The sequence below is a fragment of the Aotus nancymaae genome, unplaced genomic scaffold, assembly GCF_030222135.1.
Source record: "Aotus nancymaae isolate 86718 unplaced genomic scaffold, 86718_ANA_hifiasm-v0.15.2.pri h1tg000002l, whole genome shotgun sequence".
Lineage (NCBI taxonomy): Eukaryota > Metazoa > Chordata > Mammalia > Primates > Aotidae > Aotus > Aotus nancymaae.
The window spans coordinates 54,747,305-54,769,741 of record NW_026988413.1 but is presented as its reverse complement, the minus strand read 5'-3'; the positions used below and the strand labels follow the sequence as shown (position 1 = coordinate 54,769,741).

The window sequence follows — 22,437 nt, the reverse complement described above, 5'->3', positions numbered from 1 at the left end:
TCAGGTTATGCTTAAAATAAAATATAATCAAGGAAATGACTGAAGATGTATGTTTTTGAATGTTTTGATTAAATAAATATACACATTTAGAACACACTGAAGTCTTTCCACTTTGTCATATGGCCACATGCTCATATATACCAATTAAAGACAAATTAGATATGTTGAGTGCACTTTTTTTTTTTTTTTTTGAGACGGAGTCTTGCTCTGTCACCCAGGCTGGAATGCAGTGGTGCGATTTCAGCTCACTGCAACCTCTGCCTCCTGGGTTCAAGCAGTTCTCTGCCTCAGCCTCTCAAGTAGGGATTACAGGTGCATGCCACCACGCCTAGCTAATTTTTGTATTATCAGTAAAGACCGGGTTTCACCATCTTAGCTAGGCTGGTCTTGAACTCCTGACCTTGTGATCCACCCACCTCGGCCTCCCAAAGTGCTGGGATTACAGGTGTGAGCCACTGCGCCTGGCTAAGTGCACTTTGTTCTAAGATACAGAGTGACTATTGTGATAATTCATTTAGGTCCGTAAGGAAGATCTAATTGGCCACACATCAAATGTAAAATCAATTACTTGAAAAATTTGGGTGTTTCTGTCAAGGCATATATATACAGGTAGCAAAAGCACTGCCTAGGCCATCATGTTTGTACCCTACTTAAAAAGAACATTTACCAGTAACTTCCTCCACCTAAAATAGGTGTGCTATATACATGTGTCAGAGTGCTGAATAAGTTAGAATACAAAGGATTTATGACTAGAAAAATATACTGTAGAATCCTGTGTAAAAAATTAACATTAAAAATGTGATTAGATTTATTTAAAAACTCAATTTTCACGATGGTCTGAGGTTTATCTGTTATGTCAAGTGAAATGCAATACATCAGTACAATGAAAAGCCTGGTAAGCCTTTGTCAGAGGCCAGGTGGAGTTTTAAGATGCTCAAACTTGATAAAACCCAAGTCACTAAGCAGGCATGTTACCTGGTGTGCTAGCTTTTACCATTGTGTGGTTGGTATTGGAGGGGCTACAAAACCACTGCATGCATTTTGGTTAGCTGTATGTTTGAAGAATTCAGTAATACTTTTATCAGTTCTCAAACTTTTATAAGCATTCAAAACTGTAAGAATCTAAACACCTTGAATCCTAAAAGCACCCCTGAAAGGTGAGGTGCACTAAAAAGGACCAACAGCATTTCTGCACTCAGTAAAGGATACAGGCTCACACCAAGGAAGTTCTGTTTGATTTCAGAATTTAAATTGATTTACTATCTTTAAAGGGGCAGACATAATAGAGCCACATACTCTTCCCTCCCTCATCCCCACACAAGGGCACACCCCCCACCCCCCAACACACAGAAAAACCCACCCACCCACCACAGGACAGATTCACTGGGTTTGCTACCCTCTCTTTCCACACACGAGAGAGCAGACTCATTTTCTTAAGTGCACTCAGAGGCTGGAACTGTCTCAACAGGTAAGGGCACAGGATCAAACCACCATGAGTGGATGTTTTAGATGTTTCCTTCAAACTACAAAATGAGTTTTTGTCCTATTCCAGGGCTTGAAGAGGATCTATACCCTTAACAATTTCTCTGGATTCCACTGCAGCTGAGGTTGGCAATTAGGATCCCATTATCAGCTGCCGTATACTCATACAGAGTCAGTATCTAAGATACGGATTGGAGTTTCCTAGGCCCTGGTTCACAACTGTTCTCAAACATATTCCATCGATTCATGAGACAGAGATAAACCACTGTCATACTGCACAGGATTTGAGAAAGTCAAAGGGCTTCTCTTTATGGGACCTCTTCAAAACAGTGCTTTCCCATATATTGCCATAAAACAAGGCTAGTCCTTAGATTTATGTAGATTATGCCCATTTTGATAGGACAATGTGAACCTGAATTTGAATCAGGGCTGAAAAACATAGACGATAACAATAGCAGCTATTAAGGCCCAGAAGGAACGGGTGGGCTTATGTATTATTTCCTTGAAAGGCAGAGACAAGACTGTAAGACAAGGAACTTTTCACTGTATGAAACAATTCTAAGTAAAACATTTGGACTTATTTACACATGGATGAAACGTATTTTGAGATGCACTCATTCGCAGATGCTAAGCAAAATGATAAACTGTATTTTCCCACCTTAAGACTTGTGCTTTTAATATACATAATTCTATTCAAAACAGTTTAAAAGTTGAACAGAAAAGTTAAATACAAATGTGAAGTTATACCCAAATACCTTTTTTTTGTACACTACTTTCTATCAACCACAGTACTGGCTAAGTGGAAGACTGGTGCTAAGGAATGTGTAATGCAGTATTTTATAACACAGTTTAAAATCCTTAAATTCTACTTAAATGGCTGAAATGATACAGAAACTTGTTACTAAAGTTTCTAATGTAAGCTGAAGTTCTACAACTACATGCTCTTTCAGAAGGCAGTCCATATCAGAATGCAGATGTATCTGATCTCATATGATGATTGAAAAGGAAATAACTAAGCAAATCTCATTTCACTCTAGAATTAGCTAAAGTTTTGATTAGAAGGAGAAGTTTATTTTGAACTAAGTTAGTAAAGACAGTGAGAAACTTAATAGGAGTTATCAGGAACACATACACCACAGGGTTTGGTTGCAACTAAGCCATGCTAACAACTCTACTGAGATCTGACTACTTTTCTCCCGGCAGTATCTTATGCGTGAAAACTAAAAAAAGACATCAATAAGACAATATATTAAAGAAAAGACAAACTCACGTTTAGCAGGAACTCTTAGCAGAGGAGGCTTTAGACAAGTTGGCTAAGGTCTGTGCTTCAATTTATAGTGAGCTGGTAGTTACGAACAAGTGAAAGTGATAAAGTGATTTAAAGGTATCCTCCTCCAATCTTTGACATTCCACGTTTCTGTGGAACGAGTAAGGTAAGTATTTTGCTCACTCCTATGCTAAAAATTGAGTTTGGTGTACAATTAACTGATAGCTGTTATGAATGTCTAAGGAAAATTTAAATTATACCTGGGGGTTAGTTTTCTTAAAAACATGGTCTTTTAGGCTACTTCACTATTAGCAACAATAACAAAGCTTCTAAGGATTTCTACTGGCCACAGCTGTGACAATTTGAGTATCGAAAAGAACATAATGGACTGAAACACATTAAAACTATAAAAATTCACAAGACTACCATCATACCAGAAAAGGGAAATTGAAAAAAACCCCACTAATTTGTCACCATCTAATAAACCAGTTATTTTGAAGTTCATAATTAAATGAAAATAATAAAGTATTCAACCTGCCCTTCTAATAGAACTGTAGTAAGGACGACCAAACAGCTCAAGTGGAGGAGGGAAAGCTATACTTCACATAGAACAACCAACTAATGCAGAAGAAATGAAATAACTAGAAAACCAATTCACAAACCTTAACAAAATTAATGATTTATGCAAGAATTATCACCCAATGTTAAAACTCCTGGGTAAATGGCTAATAGGGGAATGGACATTCATTCAATGCCAAAGGAACACCACACAGATATGTCTGTAGTCACATAGGGAAAAATCTAACTGGAAAATCAGACTGTCATGCTGATCCAGTAATCTAGTTTAGATCACTTAGATTAGTTAATGGTAGATCAACTAGATATTATGTGTTTTCTGAAGTATACAATATGAAGCATGTATCTTATCTATGATATAATCTAGCATAAAATGTTTTAACTTGAATCTATAAAGGCTTTAGATATAACTTCCAGATTGGAGGTAGTACAGCAATATAACAACAGGTTAAACACCATGAAAAAGCAATTAGGCAAACTCACAAGACAGGATTCTACAGGACAACTGCCCCAGTCTCTTTAACAAGTCAATGCCATAAAAAAGGAACTGTGCTACATTAAAATAGACTTAAGGGACTTTAAAGAACATGACCAGTTGCAATTTAAGGTCAAAGAATGAATATCAGTTAGCACAAACCAACTGCAAATTGGGGACAATTGGGGAAATTTAAATATGGTCTAAGGTAAAAAATGTGCTGGAATGAGAAAGTGGAGATTATTAATTAAAGAACAATAGGTTATAAAACACTATAGATGTGACCTTACTTTGGTTAAAAATGTAAATATATATGCATAGAAAAAGATCTGGACGGGTATGTATTGAAATGTTCACAGTTGTAATCTCTGAGTGGTGGAAATGTAATATTTTATGTTCTCATTTTTGCTTATTTTTTCAAAATGTCCTCAATGCACTTATATTGCTTCTATAATAAATAAAAGGTTATTTTAAAATGAGAACTGCTAGAAAATTGCAGTTTCTCTCTTCTGTTAGATAACTGATTATAGACAGTTTGCAGACCAATAAGTACAAAAACAAAGAACCACTACTTATCTGGTGACAGCATCTCCTATTCGTAGGTAAAGTACTTAAAGGAAATAAATTTCTCAGTGCTTAGCTTACAGAGATAATGCCAAAAAGCAGCAGAAATGTCTCCGCCTAATAAATACAGGCAACAGGCCAATTTATCTTTGAAATATTCAATCAAAAAAACACAAGTATGATACATCTTGCTAGGCGTCATTCACCCTCCAAATCAAGCCTCAGCTACTAGTATTTACCCTTAGAAAAAAAATCTAGTGTCTACTATTTAAAACGTGTAAATTAGGAATTTCATGAGAGGCTTATAACCCCATTCTAGGGTGAGGTCCTCATCTATGCCTCAGGAGTGGCAGGAGTAGCATTGGGCTCCAAGTCCTCCTGTGGAGGGGGAGCCGAGGCTTCCTGTTCTGCGAGCGCCTCTCTGAGTTGGCTGCCTAAAACTGCGTCATGAATGCTGTGGAACAGCAGCTCCCACAGGGCAGGATTTTCAAAAAATCTATTCCGAGTGAGGTCATTCACAACTTGTGCTATTAAAAGAAGAAAAGAAAATTAGTCCACACTCTGGATATGAGTCTTAAACAATAAAAAAAAAACCCTAACACTTCCATACAGAGTCTCATTCTGTCACCCAGACTGGAGAGGCATGATCTCGGCTCACTGCAACCTCCACCTCCTGGGTTCAAGCCCATATAGTTTGAATATTAAAATGCTATAGTAAAAGTCTTACTCCAATTCCTGTCTCCACCCATCACACCTGCAAGTCCCAGGAAACTACTTTTTTGTGTGTTCTTCAAAGATTTCTCTATGTAAATATAAATAAATACATATGTATTCTTATTTCCCACTTTTCTTATCCCCAAAACAGCATTTTAAAACTATATTTGGGGATAAGAAAAGTGGGAATTACATATATATGATTATGTGTGTGTGTGTGTGTGTATATATATATACAATATACATTATATATACATTATATATATATACAATATACATTATATATACATTATATATATATAATGTTGTTTTGGGGATAAGTGGGAAAAATATATATATATAAGATTCTGAACCTTTTTGCTGAATTTTTTTACCACTACACCATATTCTATTGTATAGCTGTACTTGGTTTATTTAACTAGTCCCTTTTGTTTGGTACTCTAGCTTTTTCTTTTGTTGTTATAGACAATGCTGGTCATTTTGAACATATGCAGCATACTGATGGATTTTCTGTGTTAAAAGGTAAATGCATTTATAATTTGGAAAGGCAATGTTAGTCTGCCCTTCTTAGGGGCTGCTGCATTTTGTGCTCCCACCAGTAATGTTTGAGAGAGCCTGTTTTCCCACCATATGCCTATAGAGCATGTTGTCAATCATTTTTTATTTTTGCCAATCTTACAGGTGAAAAGTGGCATCTTTATGCAGAGTTCATTTTCAAGCACATGCAGAGTTCATTTTCAAGCACTTTTTTTAATCATTAAATTTTTTTTTTATTAATAGAGTTGGGGTCTCACTATGCTTAGGCTGGTCTTGAACTCCTAGGCTCAAGTGATCTTTTCACCTTGGCCTCCCAAAGTGTTGGGATTATAGGTGTGAGCCACCACACCCAGCCTCAAGCACTGTTTTATTTTCTTTTTTTTTTTTGGAACCGGGTCTCATTCTGTTGCCCAGGCTGGAGTGTAGTGGCACGATGCTGGCTCACTGCAACCTCTGCCTCCCGATTCAAGCTGGGATTACAGGTGTGTGCCACCATGCCTGGCTAATTTTTATATTTTTATTTTATTTATTTATTTTTTGAGACGGAGTTTCACTCTTGTTGCCCAGGTTGGAGATGGTGCGATCTGAGCTCACTGCAACCTCCAGCTCCCAGGTTCAAGCAATTCTCCTGCCTCAGCCTCCTGAGTAGCTGGGGTTACAGACATGTGCCACCATGTCTGGCTAATTTTGTATTTTCAATAGAGATGGGGTTTCTCTATGTTGGCCAGGCTGGTCTCAAACTCCCAACCTCAGGTTATCCACCTGCCTCTGCCTCCCAAAGTGCTGGGATTACAGGCTTGAGCCACTGGGCCCAGCCTTAATTTTTGTATTTTTAATAGAGATGGGGTTTTGCCATGTTGCCCAGGCTGGTCTCAAACTCCTAGGCTAAGGAAATCTACCTGCCTTGGCCTCCCAAAGTACTGGGATTACAGGCATGAGCCACCATGCCCAGCCTCAAGCACTGTTTTAACCAAAATATAATATAAAACAAAAATAGCAGGCCAAGTAGTCCCAAACCATTGGACAGAGAAACAAGCAACCTGAATGATTATATGTAACTGTTTATGGCAGCCATTAGATAATTGCTGCTGTAGTAATGTATATAATAATCACTATATTTATAGCAGCCATTAGTATTATAATAAACAATGGCTTATTGGCTCATTTCCTCCAACTTCAGTTCAGAAGGGTTGTCACAAGTAACTTGAAAAATGAATGCCTCCATGAGGCTAATTTCAAAACTCGTTTTAGAGTGATTTTTCAGAAGAATAATTTTCATTTTTATAAAATAATTAAAATTAAGGACAAAATTTCCAAGTGCAATTATTTGAAAAAAGAAACAAAACTAAAATATTAAGCCTCACCTCATCTTAGAGGTATACTCACCGCTGCATCCTGCTAAGTATACATATATACCAACGTCTCCATATTCTTTTACAATCTGTAATAATGTTGAAATAAAGTTTAGTTTCTCTTCACTCTGTGCCAGATGAAAGTGTCTTTTTACCGATGTTTTTCAGTGATAGAAGACACTCTAATTCATTCACTTGTGCTACTTTGCTTCAATAATGATGTATTTTTGAGCTAATCAGTTAAAAATGATTTTGTATTTCTTTTGCTTTGTATATGGACAGTGATAATTACAGGTAGCAAAAATACTGTTAAATTTTACCTAGGTGTAATAAAAGTATTATAGTAATTTTAAAAAATTATAATTTTAAAATTAAAAACCAGTTTTTTTTTTTTTTAGAGACAGGGTCTCACTACTTTACTCATGCTGGTCTTGAAGTCCTGAGCCCAGCAATCCTCCTGCCTCAGCCTCCTGAGCGGTCCAGCATATTAATGTTTTCTAAAAAGAATCTTCTTGTAGCAATAGACAATATTTACAGATGATGTGATGACTGGGATGTGTTTCAAAATAAGAGAAGAGAAAGTGGATGTCAGCTATACAAGAAACCAGATTGACCATAAACTGATAATTGTTGAAACTGAGTGATAGTTCATGGGGTTCAATATACTAAAATCTTTACTTCTATGTATTTTTGAAATTTTCCATAATCAAAAGGTGATAAACAGCAACAGGGGAGCATTTTAAGAGTTGAATAGCCCACCTCCCTGATTTTGCTGAGGGTCTGACACTGGGCACCGAGGTGTTAAATGACTCGTTCTAGGGGATGCTTACCCCTGCCAGAGTTTTCACTCCAACAGAATCAATAAAATTGACTTGAGTGAAATCCAAAATCACAGTGTGGATGTTATCCCCGGGGGGCATAAATCTTTGCATTTCCTCAGGAAATGTGCTTTTGATCACTATTGGGGGATATTTTATTTCACCATCCTCTTCTTCAGGCTTGGTAGCATCTTCTCCATCTACTTCTGCATCCTGTGTCAAAAATTAAACCACACCAGAATTCTATGAACTCACATTTCTGGTTGTGAGAAAGATTTATAATAGAAAATCCACCCTTGTATTCTTGAGCTACTGACTATACCAGAATCCTTCTAAAATATTTGTCAAGCTGTGTGCGGTGGCTCATGCCTGTAATCCCAGCACTTTGGGAGGCCAAGGTGGGTGGTCAGGAGTTCGAGATCAGCCTGGCCAACTCGGTGAAACCCCATCTCTACTAAAAATACAAAAATTAGCTGGGCATGGTGGCGGGTGCCTCTAGTCCCAGCTACTCAGGAGGCTGAGGCAAGAGTATCGCTTGAAACCAGGAGGCGGAGGCTGTAGTGAGCCAATATCGTGCCACTGCACTCCAGCCTGGGCAATAGAGTGAGACTCCACCTTACAAAAATTTTTTGTCATATTCCAGCCTTATAACTGAGCATAAAAAGGATGTATGTGTAACATTCCATTTTAACTCATTTTCTTATCTCTTTCTCCTTTTTTTTTTTTCCCCAACAAAATCCACTCTCCTTAGTTATCCTATCCATTTTCTGCTAACTTCTAGAGTAGTTCCATTAACTTTAGCATGATGGGTCACAAGTTACCATGCCTGAACAGCAAAAGCCCGCCTTTGAACTTTTTAAACTATCAGCTGAATACATCTACGAAAAAGCGCTAATGGTAAAATCTGTTAAGGTACTGTGTCATTCTTATTTATTTATTTATTTTGAGTAGGAGTTTCGCTTTTGTTGCTCAGGCTGGAGCGCAACGGCGCCATCTAGGCTAAATGCAAACTCCGCCTCCCGGGTTCAGGCGATTCTCCTGCCTCAGTCTCCCAGGTCACTGGTACAGGCATGCTCCACCGTGCCCGGCTAATTTTGCATTTTTAGTAGAGACGGGGTTTCTCCGTGTTGGTCAGGCTGATCTCGAACGCCCGACCTAGGGTGATCCGCCTGCCTCAGCCTCCCAAAGTGCTGGATTACAGGCGTGAGCCACCGCACCCAGGCATTTTTTATTTTTTAAAATGATGTTTTCCTTTCTTTTTTTAGAAAAGTCCTCATAACTGACCTTATCAGGTGCCTGTAAAATATAGAGGATACTTAGATGGTTTCTTAACTTTCCTCTTTTAGTAACTTCATGCTGTGTCTAAACTTCAGTCATGAGTAAAGATGGAGGGCACTGCAGAACAAGACAGAAGGGAACATTTCCACGAAAAGACCACTCACCGCTTTGACAACAGTTGCGTTGGCCATATTTGCATTTCCGACTTCCTTAGCGTACTTCCGCATGGCCTTTCTCCTTGCTCCCATGATGAGTGCTGGGTTCACTCCAGTCTTTACAGAAGAGCAACATATGCAAAATCACTTCTTGGCTCTCAGAGACCCACCCCAATGCCACTCCCCTTCAAATTTCCCCATTTAACTGCTTTCTGTGTCAGGTTATCACCCCAGCCCTTGTGCTGCCTTTCCCTCAGATGCCCTGAACTGGTTATTCCTTCAAATTAGCAGCCTTTCTTATTCTCAGTCTTTATTTAAGACAACCACAGCTAAAGAATTAAAGAGAATTTTTAGAGCACTCTTTATCAGGCTCAGATCTCTCAGGTTCTTATATTTAAGAGACTCTGTGTGGTGACAGGAAGGTTTTCCTATATACCAGGTGGTATAGGGTTGAGTTCTAATCATGACCAGAGGAATCTACATGATCCCAAGAGTAAGAAACCTAAAATTATTTCCTCATCTTTTCTTAAAATGTTTTTGGAAAAAGTAATATATACAAACGATAAAAGAGAATGAACAATGGTGATGGCTGCACAATAATGCGTATGTACTTAATGCCACCCACTGGATTGTATATTTTGAAAATGCTTAAAATAGTACATTTTATGTTATGTATATTTTGCTACAATAAAAGAGAGAGAAACAAAGCAAGAATGAAATAGTATACAAGGGTATACTTGGACACTTAAATGATCCTCATATCCCTGTCAACCACAAATCCCATCCTCAGAAATAATCAGTTTCTCATGACTCACCTTTCGTTTTAATGCATTGCTATACAAGTCACTATTTGCATAGTAAATTGGTGCATTTATTTGAAATATTTTTATTCCAGGGATTTCTTTCACCTGAAGAGTAAAACATTGCTGAATTTAACACATGGAAATATTTCAGAATCAAAACTGCATTGGCTCCCTGCTCCAAATAGAAAATGAATGCAGAAGTTGCTAAGGTTCCTTTTCAGGGCTTAGGTAAAATGATAGTCACTGTAGCACATGCAGACCACCCCCTCAAAAAAAAAAGATAAAAAAGGATTTTAAAAAGTCACTCTTATCTACTCATGCTTTAAAAGGAAGAGAACTGACGAGATCTTTTAAAAATGCGCATCTTTCCATTTGTTTTTATTTTTATTTTTATTTATTTTTTTAAAGACGGGGTTTCACCATGTTGGTCAGGCTGGTCTTGAACTCCCGACCTCAGGTGATCCACCCGCCTTGGCCTCCAAAGTGCTTGGATTACAGGTGTAAGCCACCACGTCCAGCCGTCCATTTGTTTTAAAAGTCAGTCATTGTTTTATTTTTACCATTAAACACAAAGAAGAAACTGAAAAATACTCAAAACAGAAAAGAAAATGGACAGGAGATGGAAGGCTGCTGGCCAGACTGGGAGAGGCAGGCAAGTAAAGTGAACAGAGGTTTACAGTGGTTTGATTCACCAGAAGCAAGAAGGAGCCTAAATGGACACAAGTGAAAATGAGTGAATATTTCACCAAGAAGCCTCGTGGAACTCTGGGATGCAGGCCGGAAACAAGTAATACTACATATATAATTCTTTGGACTGAGGAAAAAATAGCAATTCTAATACCTTTACCTTAGAGTGAATTTTGTTTTCTCATTTCCTAATAGAGTAAGTCTGAGAATTTCTTCCCAAGCATAAGACAAGACAGACAAAACTAGTTTTAAAAGATTTTTAAAAATCTTTGAGATTCCATAGAAAGAAAGAACATTCAAAATCAAGGAAACTCTGAAGCCATAATTTTAACCATTAAAATGAACTGGGAGAATTCCACAGCCCCACCATCTACATTTTACATGGTTAAAATTATTTTACCATTGGTTTACATTCATTAGAAAAAAACCATGCACACACAAACCATCCTCTCAGTTTCAATACTGTGTAAATACATACTTTAATTCCAACAATATATATTTATCCCCATTAAAAAATGAGAAAAAATAAATATTGGAAATTGAGTAGTTAATACATAAATTATAAAACCGAATCCATACAGTAGATCAAAGCTCAGACTTTTCACTTTGACCGCTATACCTCCCCGCCTTATCTCTGCTTTTTGTCCTGGTAAAATCAGTACTTAGCCAAGCACATCACATGCTTACAACCTTTTTTAGATGACAGAAAAAGTCCTACCTCCTCGTATGCGTCTATATCAATATACACATCAGTGTCAGGAAGCTGTCCAAGGACTTTGTAGCTCGGACTGAAGATAGAGAGTGTTAAATACCATTGTGTTGTGGCGCAGCGTGTGATTTAAACAGCAGGTTATGTATGTTTATGTCACGTTGGGGTTTGCTAGTGCATTCGGGAATACTTGATCCTCCCATGGTGCCTTTACAGAAGGGCTCTACGCATATCATGTTCCCAGTGCCATTCCAAGCACAACACACACACATGCCACACACACACACACGATATGCACACACCATGTACATCTCATACTACATACACATACCCCCCACAGTACCCACCTCACACACCACACACACACAATACATACACCTACACATAATGCATACATACTACACATATATACACACACTACACATACAGAATACACACACATTACACTATATACCACAAATATACATACACACATGCATACATACCACACGTATAATACACAATACATATCCCCCACATACACACAATGTATATACACCATACATACCTCATATCACACAGAATATATACACACATTATACTTCATACCACACATATACACATCATACACACCACATATATGCTACACAATGCACACCCCCACATGCATATATACCATGCACATACATATCACACATACACAGTACACACATACCATATATACCTCATATCACACATACATGCAACTCCACACACATACACAATAAACACATATACAAATGTATACGCACCCCACATACCACACACATACACAATACATACATCTACACATAATGCATGCACACCACACTTACATATAAACACAATATACACACACATCACCCCACATCACACACATACATACACACAGTGTACACACCCTATACATCCCACACACATACACAATACAAATACCTACACACAATGCATACACACCACACACATCCCACACACATACACAATACAAATACACACAATGCATATACACCACACACAAGTACACAAAAGAAACACACACCATGCATAAACAATATACATGTCATATACTATGCATATACATCCACATATGCATACACAGCACACATACATGCCACACACAATACCATACACAATACACACATACACCTCACACCACACACACCCCTATAAACATATACACACACATACACATGCATATACACCACACATGCAATACACAATATACACACCACACACATGCATACACACACTACACAATATACACACACATGCATACTCCCCACACTACATGCCACACACAATACATACACCACCTACCCATACCATACACAACCACATATACACATACAAACATGCATACACAACCTTTATGCAAGACACAATACACACATCATGCACACATGCATACACACCACACACATACATAATATACATACATATACATCACACACATATACACACATCACATACACCTCACACATCACATCGCACACACACATCACATATCCTTCACACCACACACACCATGAACATCACACACTCTACACCTCCCCTCCCCCACACACCATATCACAAACACAATCTGGTCAGGAAAAAAGACTCAGGCATTTAGAGGTGGGGACAACACTGAATTTTGCAGAGTTCAAGTTACGCCAGGGATATGTGTAACACACGTTCTCCTCATGCCACTCAATTGACAGAACATCTTTCTGTTCTAACTCTAAAGTAGGAGAGGGAATTTTTGTTTGTTTGTTATTAGCAAGAATCACTGATTCACGATAGCAGAGTAGTCAATTGAAGGCATGGGGAGAAAATGAAAATCTCAAATTAGCACAGAAGTTTTCTTAATGTAGTTTGAATAGATTTTAAACACCATTTTTTGAGAGCCCTAATTCCTAACTTTTTTTTTTTTGAGGCGGAGTCTTATTCTGTTGCCTAGGCTGGAGCATAGTGGTACAATCTTGGCTGACTGCAACCTCCACCTCCCGGATTCAAGCGATTCTCCTGCCTCAGCCTCCCGAGTAGTTGGGATTACAGGTGTGCACCACCACACCCAGCTAATTTTTGTATTTTTAATACAGACGGCGTTTCACCATGTTGGCCAGGCTGGTCTTGAACTCCTGACCTCAAGTCATCTACCCACCTCGGCCTACCAAAGTGCTGGGATTACAGACGGGCGTAAGCCACTGTGCCTGGCCCCTAATTCCTATTTCTTTTTTAGGACCATCTGGCTCAAATTAGATACTGTAATAATGACAGATACTACTTCTTGAACACCTGTTATTACCCTATTATATCATTTGAACAATGCTACTGGGCACTATTAATAATTAACATTATAATACTAGTTAATATTAACAATCCTGCCATCATGTAGATGAGAAATTGAGGCTCTGTGGGGTTAGGTGAATTGTTCAAGGTCAGAAAGCTTGGCAGAGCCAGAATATGGCTCAAGGTTTTTGATTTGACATTCCACAGTCTTGCTACTATGCCCCAGTGCTTCTTAGCATAAATGTGAAAGTGCTTTGTAAATGAGAATATATCACACAAGTGTTAACTATTTTGCTGGGTAGATCCCTCCATAAGCATTCAGAGAACACAGATGATGGGCCTGGTACTAGACTCTAGGAACATCACTTCTACAAATAAGACGCTCACAGTCTCGTGATATCTGTGGACAAATATGGTACTGAGGACTGATATTGTAGATAAAGGCCAAGGCTCTCAGCTGATTTTGCAATTATGAGAAAACACGCATAAGACATGGTCAGACAAGGTGGCAGTGAGCTGTGATTGTGCAACTGCACTCCAGCCCATATGGCAAAGTGAAACTCTGTCTCCAAAAATACTAAAATAAAAAATATTTTTTTTTTTGGTAGAAGCAGGGTCTCACTATGTTGTCTGGGCTGGTCTCAAACTCCTGGCCTCAAGCAGTCCTCCTGCCTTGGCCTCCCAAAGTGCTGGGATTATAGGCATGAGATGAGCCACTGTATCTGGCCTATATTCTAATTTTTAAAAGATGGATTCTAAATGCTGATTGAGTCAGCTTCTGGATTTGTAAAAACTCACATCTGAGTCATTGTCCCACCACTTAATGTGATCTTGTGTAATTTACCCCATCATTCTGGCTTCAGCTTCCACATCTGTGAAACAGGGTGGCTGATTGTCATTGGGTTATAAGGAGAAGTGACATAAAGCATTGATCTTTGCACAGAGCCAGACACATAAGTAATTATAATAATTTGTGCCACCATTACTTCATCATCCTTATTAACACCATCATCATGATTACGTGTCTGCCATCCTTAGAAGAATGCAACCTTTGAAGGGAAGGACTATGTCATATACATTGCACTGTCCCTACAGTCTAGCATCTCCCTGGGAATATAATAGGCCCTCAACAAATATCTATTTAGTGAAATTATAATTTTTAAAATATATTTTATAATACTAATCAAACTGTGAGCTTTGGCGGTGGGGGGGCAGAAGCAGAAACTTTTACATTTATAGCACTTGCAGTGCCTGAGTTCAGGAACTATCTGCTGAATGAAGTGACTGTCTATGCCTGCTCTGAGTGAAAATGAGTGTTTTGAACAGCTAAACCCAATGCACCTCTATCTGTCTCCAGAAGTGTGCCCTAATTACAGAAAAAGAAACCAGCTAAAAATAAACACATACTCTGAGTGCTGATCTCCTAAACTCTAACATATAAAGACTCAGCAAAATAATCAACAAATGATAGACCTTTAAAAAAAACACAACTTCAGTTAATTATTATTTGAGGAAGAAAGAGAAGTATAGCTTTCTTTCTTTTTTTTTTTTGAGACAGGGTCTCACTCTGTCACCCAGGCTGGAGTGTAGTGGTCCATCTCAGCTCACTCCAACCTCTGCCTCCCAGGCTCAAATGATCCTCCCACCTCAGCCTCCCAAGTAGCTGGGACCACAGGCTATACCACCATTCCCGGCTAATATTTTGTATTTTTGGTAGAGAATGATACCATGATAAATTCTTATCATGAGTTTAGAATCCCACATATTCTTAAGATTTTTCTGTTATGTGATTTGTGATGATGAAAATGCTCATTTCCTACCCTCCAGGGTAGGGAGCATCCTGACATCCTGCAGATTAGGGGTCAACATCCTCATAAAGTGCCCTTTCAACACACCATAGTCACACCTTTAAGATTCCCTGTGATGTGCACCCATAGGCAAAACCAGACTAGCTTCATTTTCATTTTCCTTTGTGTTAAAGAGGGAAGGGCAGTGGCATTGGTAGAGTGGGTGGTAGTTGTCAGGCACTCTGCTGGCTGTTTGCGTGCCTTGTCATTTAAACATTTTTGTAACTATATGAGGTAGGAAGTATTAGTACCCTTTTATAGATGCAGAAACAGGCTCTGAGAGGTATGCAAAATCACAGAGCTTACAGAAGTTGCTGCCAGGACCTGCCTAAAGTCCAGGCTATTTCTTATTTTGTTTTTTTGAGATGGAGTTTCACTCTTGTTGCTCAGGCTGGAGTGTAATGGCATGACCTTGGCTCACTGCATCCTCCGCCTCCTGGGTTCAAGCAATACTTCTGCTTCAGCCTCCTGAGTAGCTGGGATTACAGGTGCCCACCACCATGACCAGCTAATTTTTTGTATTTTTAGTAGAGATCGGGTTTCACCATGTTGGCCAGGATGATGTCAAACTCCTGACCTCAGGTGATCCACTCTGCCTTGGCCTCCCAAAGTGCTGGGATTCCAGAGCTACTATGCCCAGCTGGTCCAGGCTATTTCTGTAACAATGTTTCCTTTTCATCTTTATGGTGATTTACCATAAAAAGGTCTTTGTTTGTTTTTGTTTGTTTTTTTTAGAGTCAAAGTTTTCTGTGTTGCCCAGGCTGGTCTTGGCCTTGGGTGATCCACCTCAGCCTTCCAAAGTGCTGGGATTGGGATATAGGTGTGAGCCACCAGGCCTGGCCCATAACAGTTTTTTTTGAAATGGAGTCTTGCTCTGTCACCCAGGCTGGAGTGTAGTGGCGGAATCTCAGCTTACTGCAACCTCTGCCTTCTGGGTTCAAGCAATTATCCTGCCTCAGCCTCCCAAGTAACTGGGATCATAGGCGTGTGCCATCACATCTGGCTAATTATTTTTGTATTTTTAGTGGATACAGGATTTCACCATGATGGCCAGGCTGGTTTCAAACTCCTGACCTCAAGTAATCCGCCTGCCTCGGCCTCCCAAAGTGCTGGCATGATTATAGTGCAGGATTACGGGAATAAGCCACTGCCCCCAGCCATATTTTTTAAAAGTTATTTTATACTTTTCCCTAGTAGGCTCAGCTTCCTACTGGGGAGAAGAGATGACAGGGGATAATGGTTCAGGGTGGAAGTAAAGGACGGTAAAAGGACTGCATATGGTAACTTGGTGTCAGAATTTGCTTCATGTCATTGAAACCCATGTCAGCACCTGGTGCCAAAACAGATTGCAAGAGAGTAAATAAACCAGCATAACACTAGACCGGGAATGGCAGAAACAATGATGGAAATTAGGCTCTTCTAACATAATCATTGATGGGAGCATAAATTGTGACATTGCAGAGCATTTGGCAAAATTACATGGAATTTTTTAATTGGTGTTTTGTTCATTTAGTCAACAGGCTACATGAGTTTTATAGCTCCCTCTCACGCTAACTAGAAATTATCAAAGGGCTCCACTTTTACCAACTCAAGCTTTGGTCTACACTTAAAGTCAACATTGTAATCTCTGCCGGGACACCCACACCCATTCCAATCTGGGCACTCACCTCTGTGTTCTATAAATCACAGTCAGCAGAGCAATGATCACAGCAGTGATCAAACCATAGTCCAATCCCAGGAACAAGGAGGACACAAAAGTGGTAAGCCAGATGGTCTAAGCAAAAGACAGAAAGATTCATGGAGAACCATGTTAAACATCCCACGAGAGTTAAACACACAAGTGTGCACACACACCCGCTACTTTTACCTTGCCTAACTGGATACTGCACATAACAACTGCATTAACTTATATTTCTCACATTTTTCTTAACACTAATCATATTTGCTCTATGACACATTAACATAGCTAAGGTCTCTTTTAGGCTGACTGATGGCGCCAAGGGCGCCATAGTAATCTGTGTGACCTGCATGGACATCGCAGATGAGTTCCTGGAAAATCTGAAGTAACTGGAAGATCATGAAAAGGGAAGAAAATGATCAACCCTTGTGGTGCCTAATTAACTTTGAGACATTTTCTATTGTTCCTTATTCCTGCCCCAATTAATAAGGCAGTTGGACTTTGTAACTGACCTTGGTCAACCTTGTGACTCCAGACCCTACGACCCCCTTCTAGCTTGCAAAAAACTGCCCTAAACTTTAACTTCTGTAGCTTTCCACTGCTTACCCCAAACCTATAAAACCAACTCCTATCCCACCACCCTCTGCTGACTCTTTGTTCAGACTCAGCGCGCCTGCACCTGGGTGAATAGACAGCCATGTTACTCACACAAAGCCTGTTTGGGGGTCTCTTCATTCAGAGCACACGTTTTAACAATAGCCATCACCTTTGTTACTTACCAGCTCTATTTTGCTGGTTCTCCAGAAAAAGGGGAGATCTGAGAACTGCATAAACATTCCCTTCAGGTTGACAATCACAATGGCCGAGAGCACAGCCTGAAACAGAGTACATCCCCCATGCCTCTCCTCTTGTGTCCACAGAGTACCCTTTGCTGGCTCCTTCCTGTCCTTCCTCCCCATATCTTCTCCTTGCTCACTTCCTGCATAGTGCTGATGGTAGCTTTGAAGTCATGAACACGTGGATTTTCAGGACCTGGTTAGCTACAAGGGGCCTTGGAAAATCAGTCTTTTTATTTTGAGATGGAGTCTTGCTCTGTCTCCCAGGCTGGAGTGCAATGGCACAGTCTTGGCTCACTGCAACCTCTGCCTCCCGGGTTCAAGTAATTCTCCTGTCTCAGCCTCCCAAGTAGAGTAGCTGGGACTACAGGCTTGTGCCACTATGTCTGGCTAATTTTTGTATTTTTAGTAAAGATGGGATTTCACCATGTTGGCCAGGCTGGTCTCAAACTCCTAACCTCAGGTGATCCACCCAACTCGGCCTCCCAAAGCCCTGGGATTACAGGCATGAGCCACTGCACCTGGCCGGAAATCAGTCTTATATTCTAGTAGCCAACCTGCATGGTGACCAAGAGGTTCAGAATTGAACTTGGTAGTCAAATAATTATTTCACCTATGGTTTTTCTACATTATGATCTTCTCTACTCTATATGGTTCCTGATCTCTACTAGATTAAATATATCATCATGTAAATGTCTTATGAGTGTAGGCCATCTCAGATTTTTTATGAAAGTATAAGGTCATAGAAGGTCAAAGAGTGAAGGGATGTTCAAGATCAGCCAGTCTATACCCCGACTTTGCAGATAAGAAAACCGAGACTCAGAGGAGTTAAGACGGCTTTCCCCAGGTCCTGCAGGCAGCTGTCAGTAGGTTATAGAGCAGGATCTTGGTCCTATCTTTGGCCCTTTCTCATATCATCCTGTAAGGGTTACAGTAAATAACCCTAATATAGCCATACAAACAGAAACAAATAAAACAGCAAAATCTCTACACATGAAAAAAACTTCACCCAAGTCCACATTACACACACCTGGGGTAATGATTCAAAGAGGAATCCAGTTGCTAATATGACCAGCAGAATCATTAATGAGGCCAAACAACCTGCAAGCTGAATAAGAGAAGACACATGGAAGGGGCTTTTAGGAGAGTTGAATAAGAGGCAGGGCATGGGTTGGTTTTATTCTTTTCTTTTGATAATTGCTATGGGAATATCAAGAAAATATGGATTTAAATGAGTCATCTAAACCATTACATAACCTATAGTTCCATCCCACTCCCTCTCTGAAGTTTTGGTTCTTCTTACGCTTTTAAATGGAAGCTGAAATGCTGAAATATCCTAATTAAAATGCCCTTTTCGGAGGTGGGGGAAAGATGTCTGGTGCCAACCTGAGACCCACAAGGGCCACCAGAAGAGTTCAGGTAAGTGTCTGTGGTCCCATATGGGAGCCAGTAGCCACATATGGCCATTTACATTATTAAAAATTAAAAGGTCTTGGTTGAACTGACCACATTTCAAGTACTCAAGAGCCACATGTTGCTAGTGGCCGCCATATTGGACAGTGCAGATATTGAACATTTCCATCATTGCAGAAAGTTCTACTGGGTAGTGCTGGCACACTGCCCACACTCTCAGGCTTTCATGACAACATCCCATATCTGAACTTTGAGGTCTACCGATAGCCGAGTGTTGTATAACTTTGCAATTTAACTGGAGAATACACCTCTTTCCTATAGATTCAGTTCCTTGTGATTCACTTCAACCAATCATGTCTTTCTCTGATTCACTATACAGCTCACTGGAGCATGGATCTGCAGGCAGAGTAGCTTTGTTTGGGTTCAGAATAGAATCAAAAGATTAAAATTTAATTACCACCCGTATCACTAGGTTTTAGCGGCCTGTTATATCCATACCTGTGTCTTCCCTCCAGTTCCCTCCTGAACAAGGCTTCGAGACAAGGAACATGAAATTGAAAAGGTCTGGAAGAGTGAGCCAATGGAATTGCACAGTCCCAGGGCAATGAGCTCCTTTTCCATGTAGAAACAAAACATAGAAGAGATAGGTCATTCTTCAGAAAAAGAAGTATAGTAGCCCACTTAATACATATTTTCAGCACTACAACCTATCTCTTCATTTTCCTTTCAGATGTAAGAATTTGTTTAGCATAAGTTCAAAATAGGAATTATGGCATATTTTATAGTATGTGTTGGGGGGAAACACTTTGAATTTTTATTTTGTCAGAGATAAACACTGGGCTCCCCGCTTAGCCTCCTCCTTCCCAAACACACCCCCTACATATATAATGCTTTTCTTAAGAAGAAAACTGCACTAAAAGGGACAAACTATTTTTATTGCTGAAGAGAAAGTAATCGATGTATAGGATTCTTGGCATCTTTTTAATGCCTGGGCTATTGCTCACCACTGAGTACATGCCAGTGTCTTCCTGGGGCAAATGAGTCCTGCTCTTAGGTTTACTTTGGGTATTTCTAGTTTGACCACTACATCTCAGATAAATGTGAAGCATCTAGTTTCTCCTTACAATACATAAGGTATTGAAATAGACATTATCATGTCAACATTGTAGCTCAATGTTTGGATTAAATACCTTATCTGTGGCTATGTTATAAAAGTCTGTGGCAAAGAGAATATTGTAAAGTTAGTGATGAATCATATTCCCAACATTTAATGAACAAAATTAAGCCTTCCTGGGGAGCAAAAACACCCTGGAAAAACATTTAATCCTAAACTGTGAGCTTTAAAAATAGAAATAACATTGCATGTTGAATAAACATGCTTCAAATACATCAAACATCAGCAAAAAAGGTTTTTTTTTTTTACTCAAGATGAGTTTTGTTCTGTCACCCAGGCTGGAGTGCAGTGGCATAATCTCGGCTCACTGCAACCTCCACCTCCCAGGTTCAAGCAATTCTCTGCCTCAGCCTCCCGAGTAGCTGGGATTACAGGTGCCTGCCAGCATGCCTGGCTAATTTTTGTATTTTTAGTAGAGACGGGGTTTCACCATGTTGGCCAGGCTGGTCTTGAACTCCTGACTTCGTGATCCACCCGCCTCAGCCTCCCAAAGTGCTGGGATCACAGGCGTGAGCCACTGCGTCTGGCCCAAAAAAATTTTTTCTACCAAGATAGATTAGTTCATGTGCCTTCCATAACAGACCATGGTGATTGTACTGCTATGAAACATCTGCAGAAAAATGATTATCTTTACCTGATTGCCGTCAACCTGGTAGCCATGTTTATTTGCCAAGGTCTTGGCCATGGAGATGGTCACTGAAAATCCAACGATGGCTATGGCAATGGCATCTACGTACACAAGATGGAAGAGGCTGGTGTCCGGATTAGCTGGAGGTAGCAGCCTGAAAAGTCAAGCTGACTTTAACTTGTGTTGTGACCACAAGGGAAAAGAATAAAAATCTGTAACTGCAGGAAGTATTTTAGGGAGGCATTATCTGCAAATGAGGTGATCAATGCTCAGATACTTATTTGCTCTGGTTGGCAAAAAGAAGGATGGACCCTCCTTGACACAGAAAGGTTCTTTTCAGGCTCAAACTGCAGAGCGCAGCTTTCTACCTGGATGGGTTATCAGCAGAGATCAGATACCATTTTATTTATAAAAGGGGAAACCTCATACCTCATGGCACCCTGGTGGCAAATGTAAATAAGACACAGAACCAGGAAGAATAGAGTCAGCAAAGTGCTCAGATGCCATGAGGCATCTGAACACAAGTCTCGGGGTGGGGAGGGTAGTCTAAGGGCTACCTTAGAGAAGAATTAATGTTCTGGCAATGTGAGGCACCACATACTTCTCCCCCTTGTCATTTGATGTAAGGACTCTGAGTCTGCTACCTCTCCCCAAGTCTTTCAGCCCATTAGCTGAGGTTGTAACATGGGAAAGGAGCAGCAGAAGACTATACTTTTTGGGTGCCACCTGGAAATCTTGTGAATCTGGAGGAGACAGAAGTGTGACTCCTGGAACCCCACAATGGAGAACCCAGCTTTGTGGTACATATTTGTAGTCTGGGACCCTTAACCTAAAGAAACAGAACAGGGATTCCCTAGAGTGTTACTGGGAAAGGGGCAATAGGGATTTTCAGACATTCTGCTCCTATTCAAGGCATTGGGCTAAACAATAATAACAATCATTTAACTGATTCTAATAATTATTTCAATATCAAGCATTTCTTATGTGTCTTCTCTGGGCCAGGTTCTGTGCTCATTTAATTATTTTCAATGGCCCTGTGAACTAGGCACTATTATAATTCCCATTTTACAGATGAAGAAAATGAGGCATAGTGAGGTTCAGCAACTTGTCCAAGGTCAAGCAGCTCATCTACCAAGTACAACAAAACCATGAAGAACCTGCTTGTCTACAGCTATT

At 39.8% G+C, this 22,437-nt stretch overlaps 1 protein-coding gene across 4 annotated transcripts in view; it reads right to left on the bottom strand.

The window, feature by feature from the left end:
- Positions 1 to 2,526: 2,526 nt before the first annotated feature.
- The window catches only part of SLC26A5 (solute carrier family 26 member 5), a 72,276-nt gene continuing 52,365 nt past the window's right edge, over positions 2,527 to 22,437 (bottom strand). Inside the window, exons 9-19 of one of the 4 annotated variants that reach the window (XM_012456429.3) lie at positions 21,268 to 21,415; positions 19,958 to 20,071; positions 19,077 to 19,154; positions 17,990 to 18,085; positions 17,200 to 17,306; positions 11,427 to 11,496; positions 10,034 to 10,126; positions 9,228 to 9,335; positions 7,798 to 7,998; positions 7,002 to 7,056; positions 2,527 to 4,891 (exon numbers count right to left, since the gene is read on the bottom strand). In XM_012456429.3, coding sequence (XP_012311852.2) covers positions 4,698 to 4,891; positions 7,002 to 7,056; positions 7,798 to 7,998; positions 9,228 to 9,335; positions 10,034 to 10,126; positions 11,427 to 11,496; positions 17,200 to 17,306; positions 17,990 to 18,085; positions 19,077 to 19,154; positions 19,958 to 20,071; positions 21,268 to 21,415 — 1,264 coding nt within the window. In that variant the 3' untranslated portion in view covers positions 2,527 to 4,697. Of the gene's footprint in view, positions 4,892 to 7,001; positions 7,057 to 7,797; positions 7,999 to 9,227; positions 9,336 to 10,033; positions 10,127 to 11,426; positions 11,497 to 17,199; positions 17,307 to 17,989; positions 18,086 to 19,076; positions 19,155 to 19,957; positions 20,072 to 21,267; positions 21,416 to 22,437 lie in introns of those variants that run through there. The other 3 variants (XM_064374724.1, XR_010342026.1, XM_064374730.1) reach the window with 3 other exon arrangements.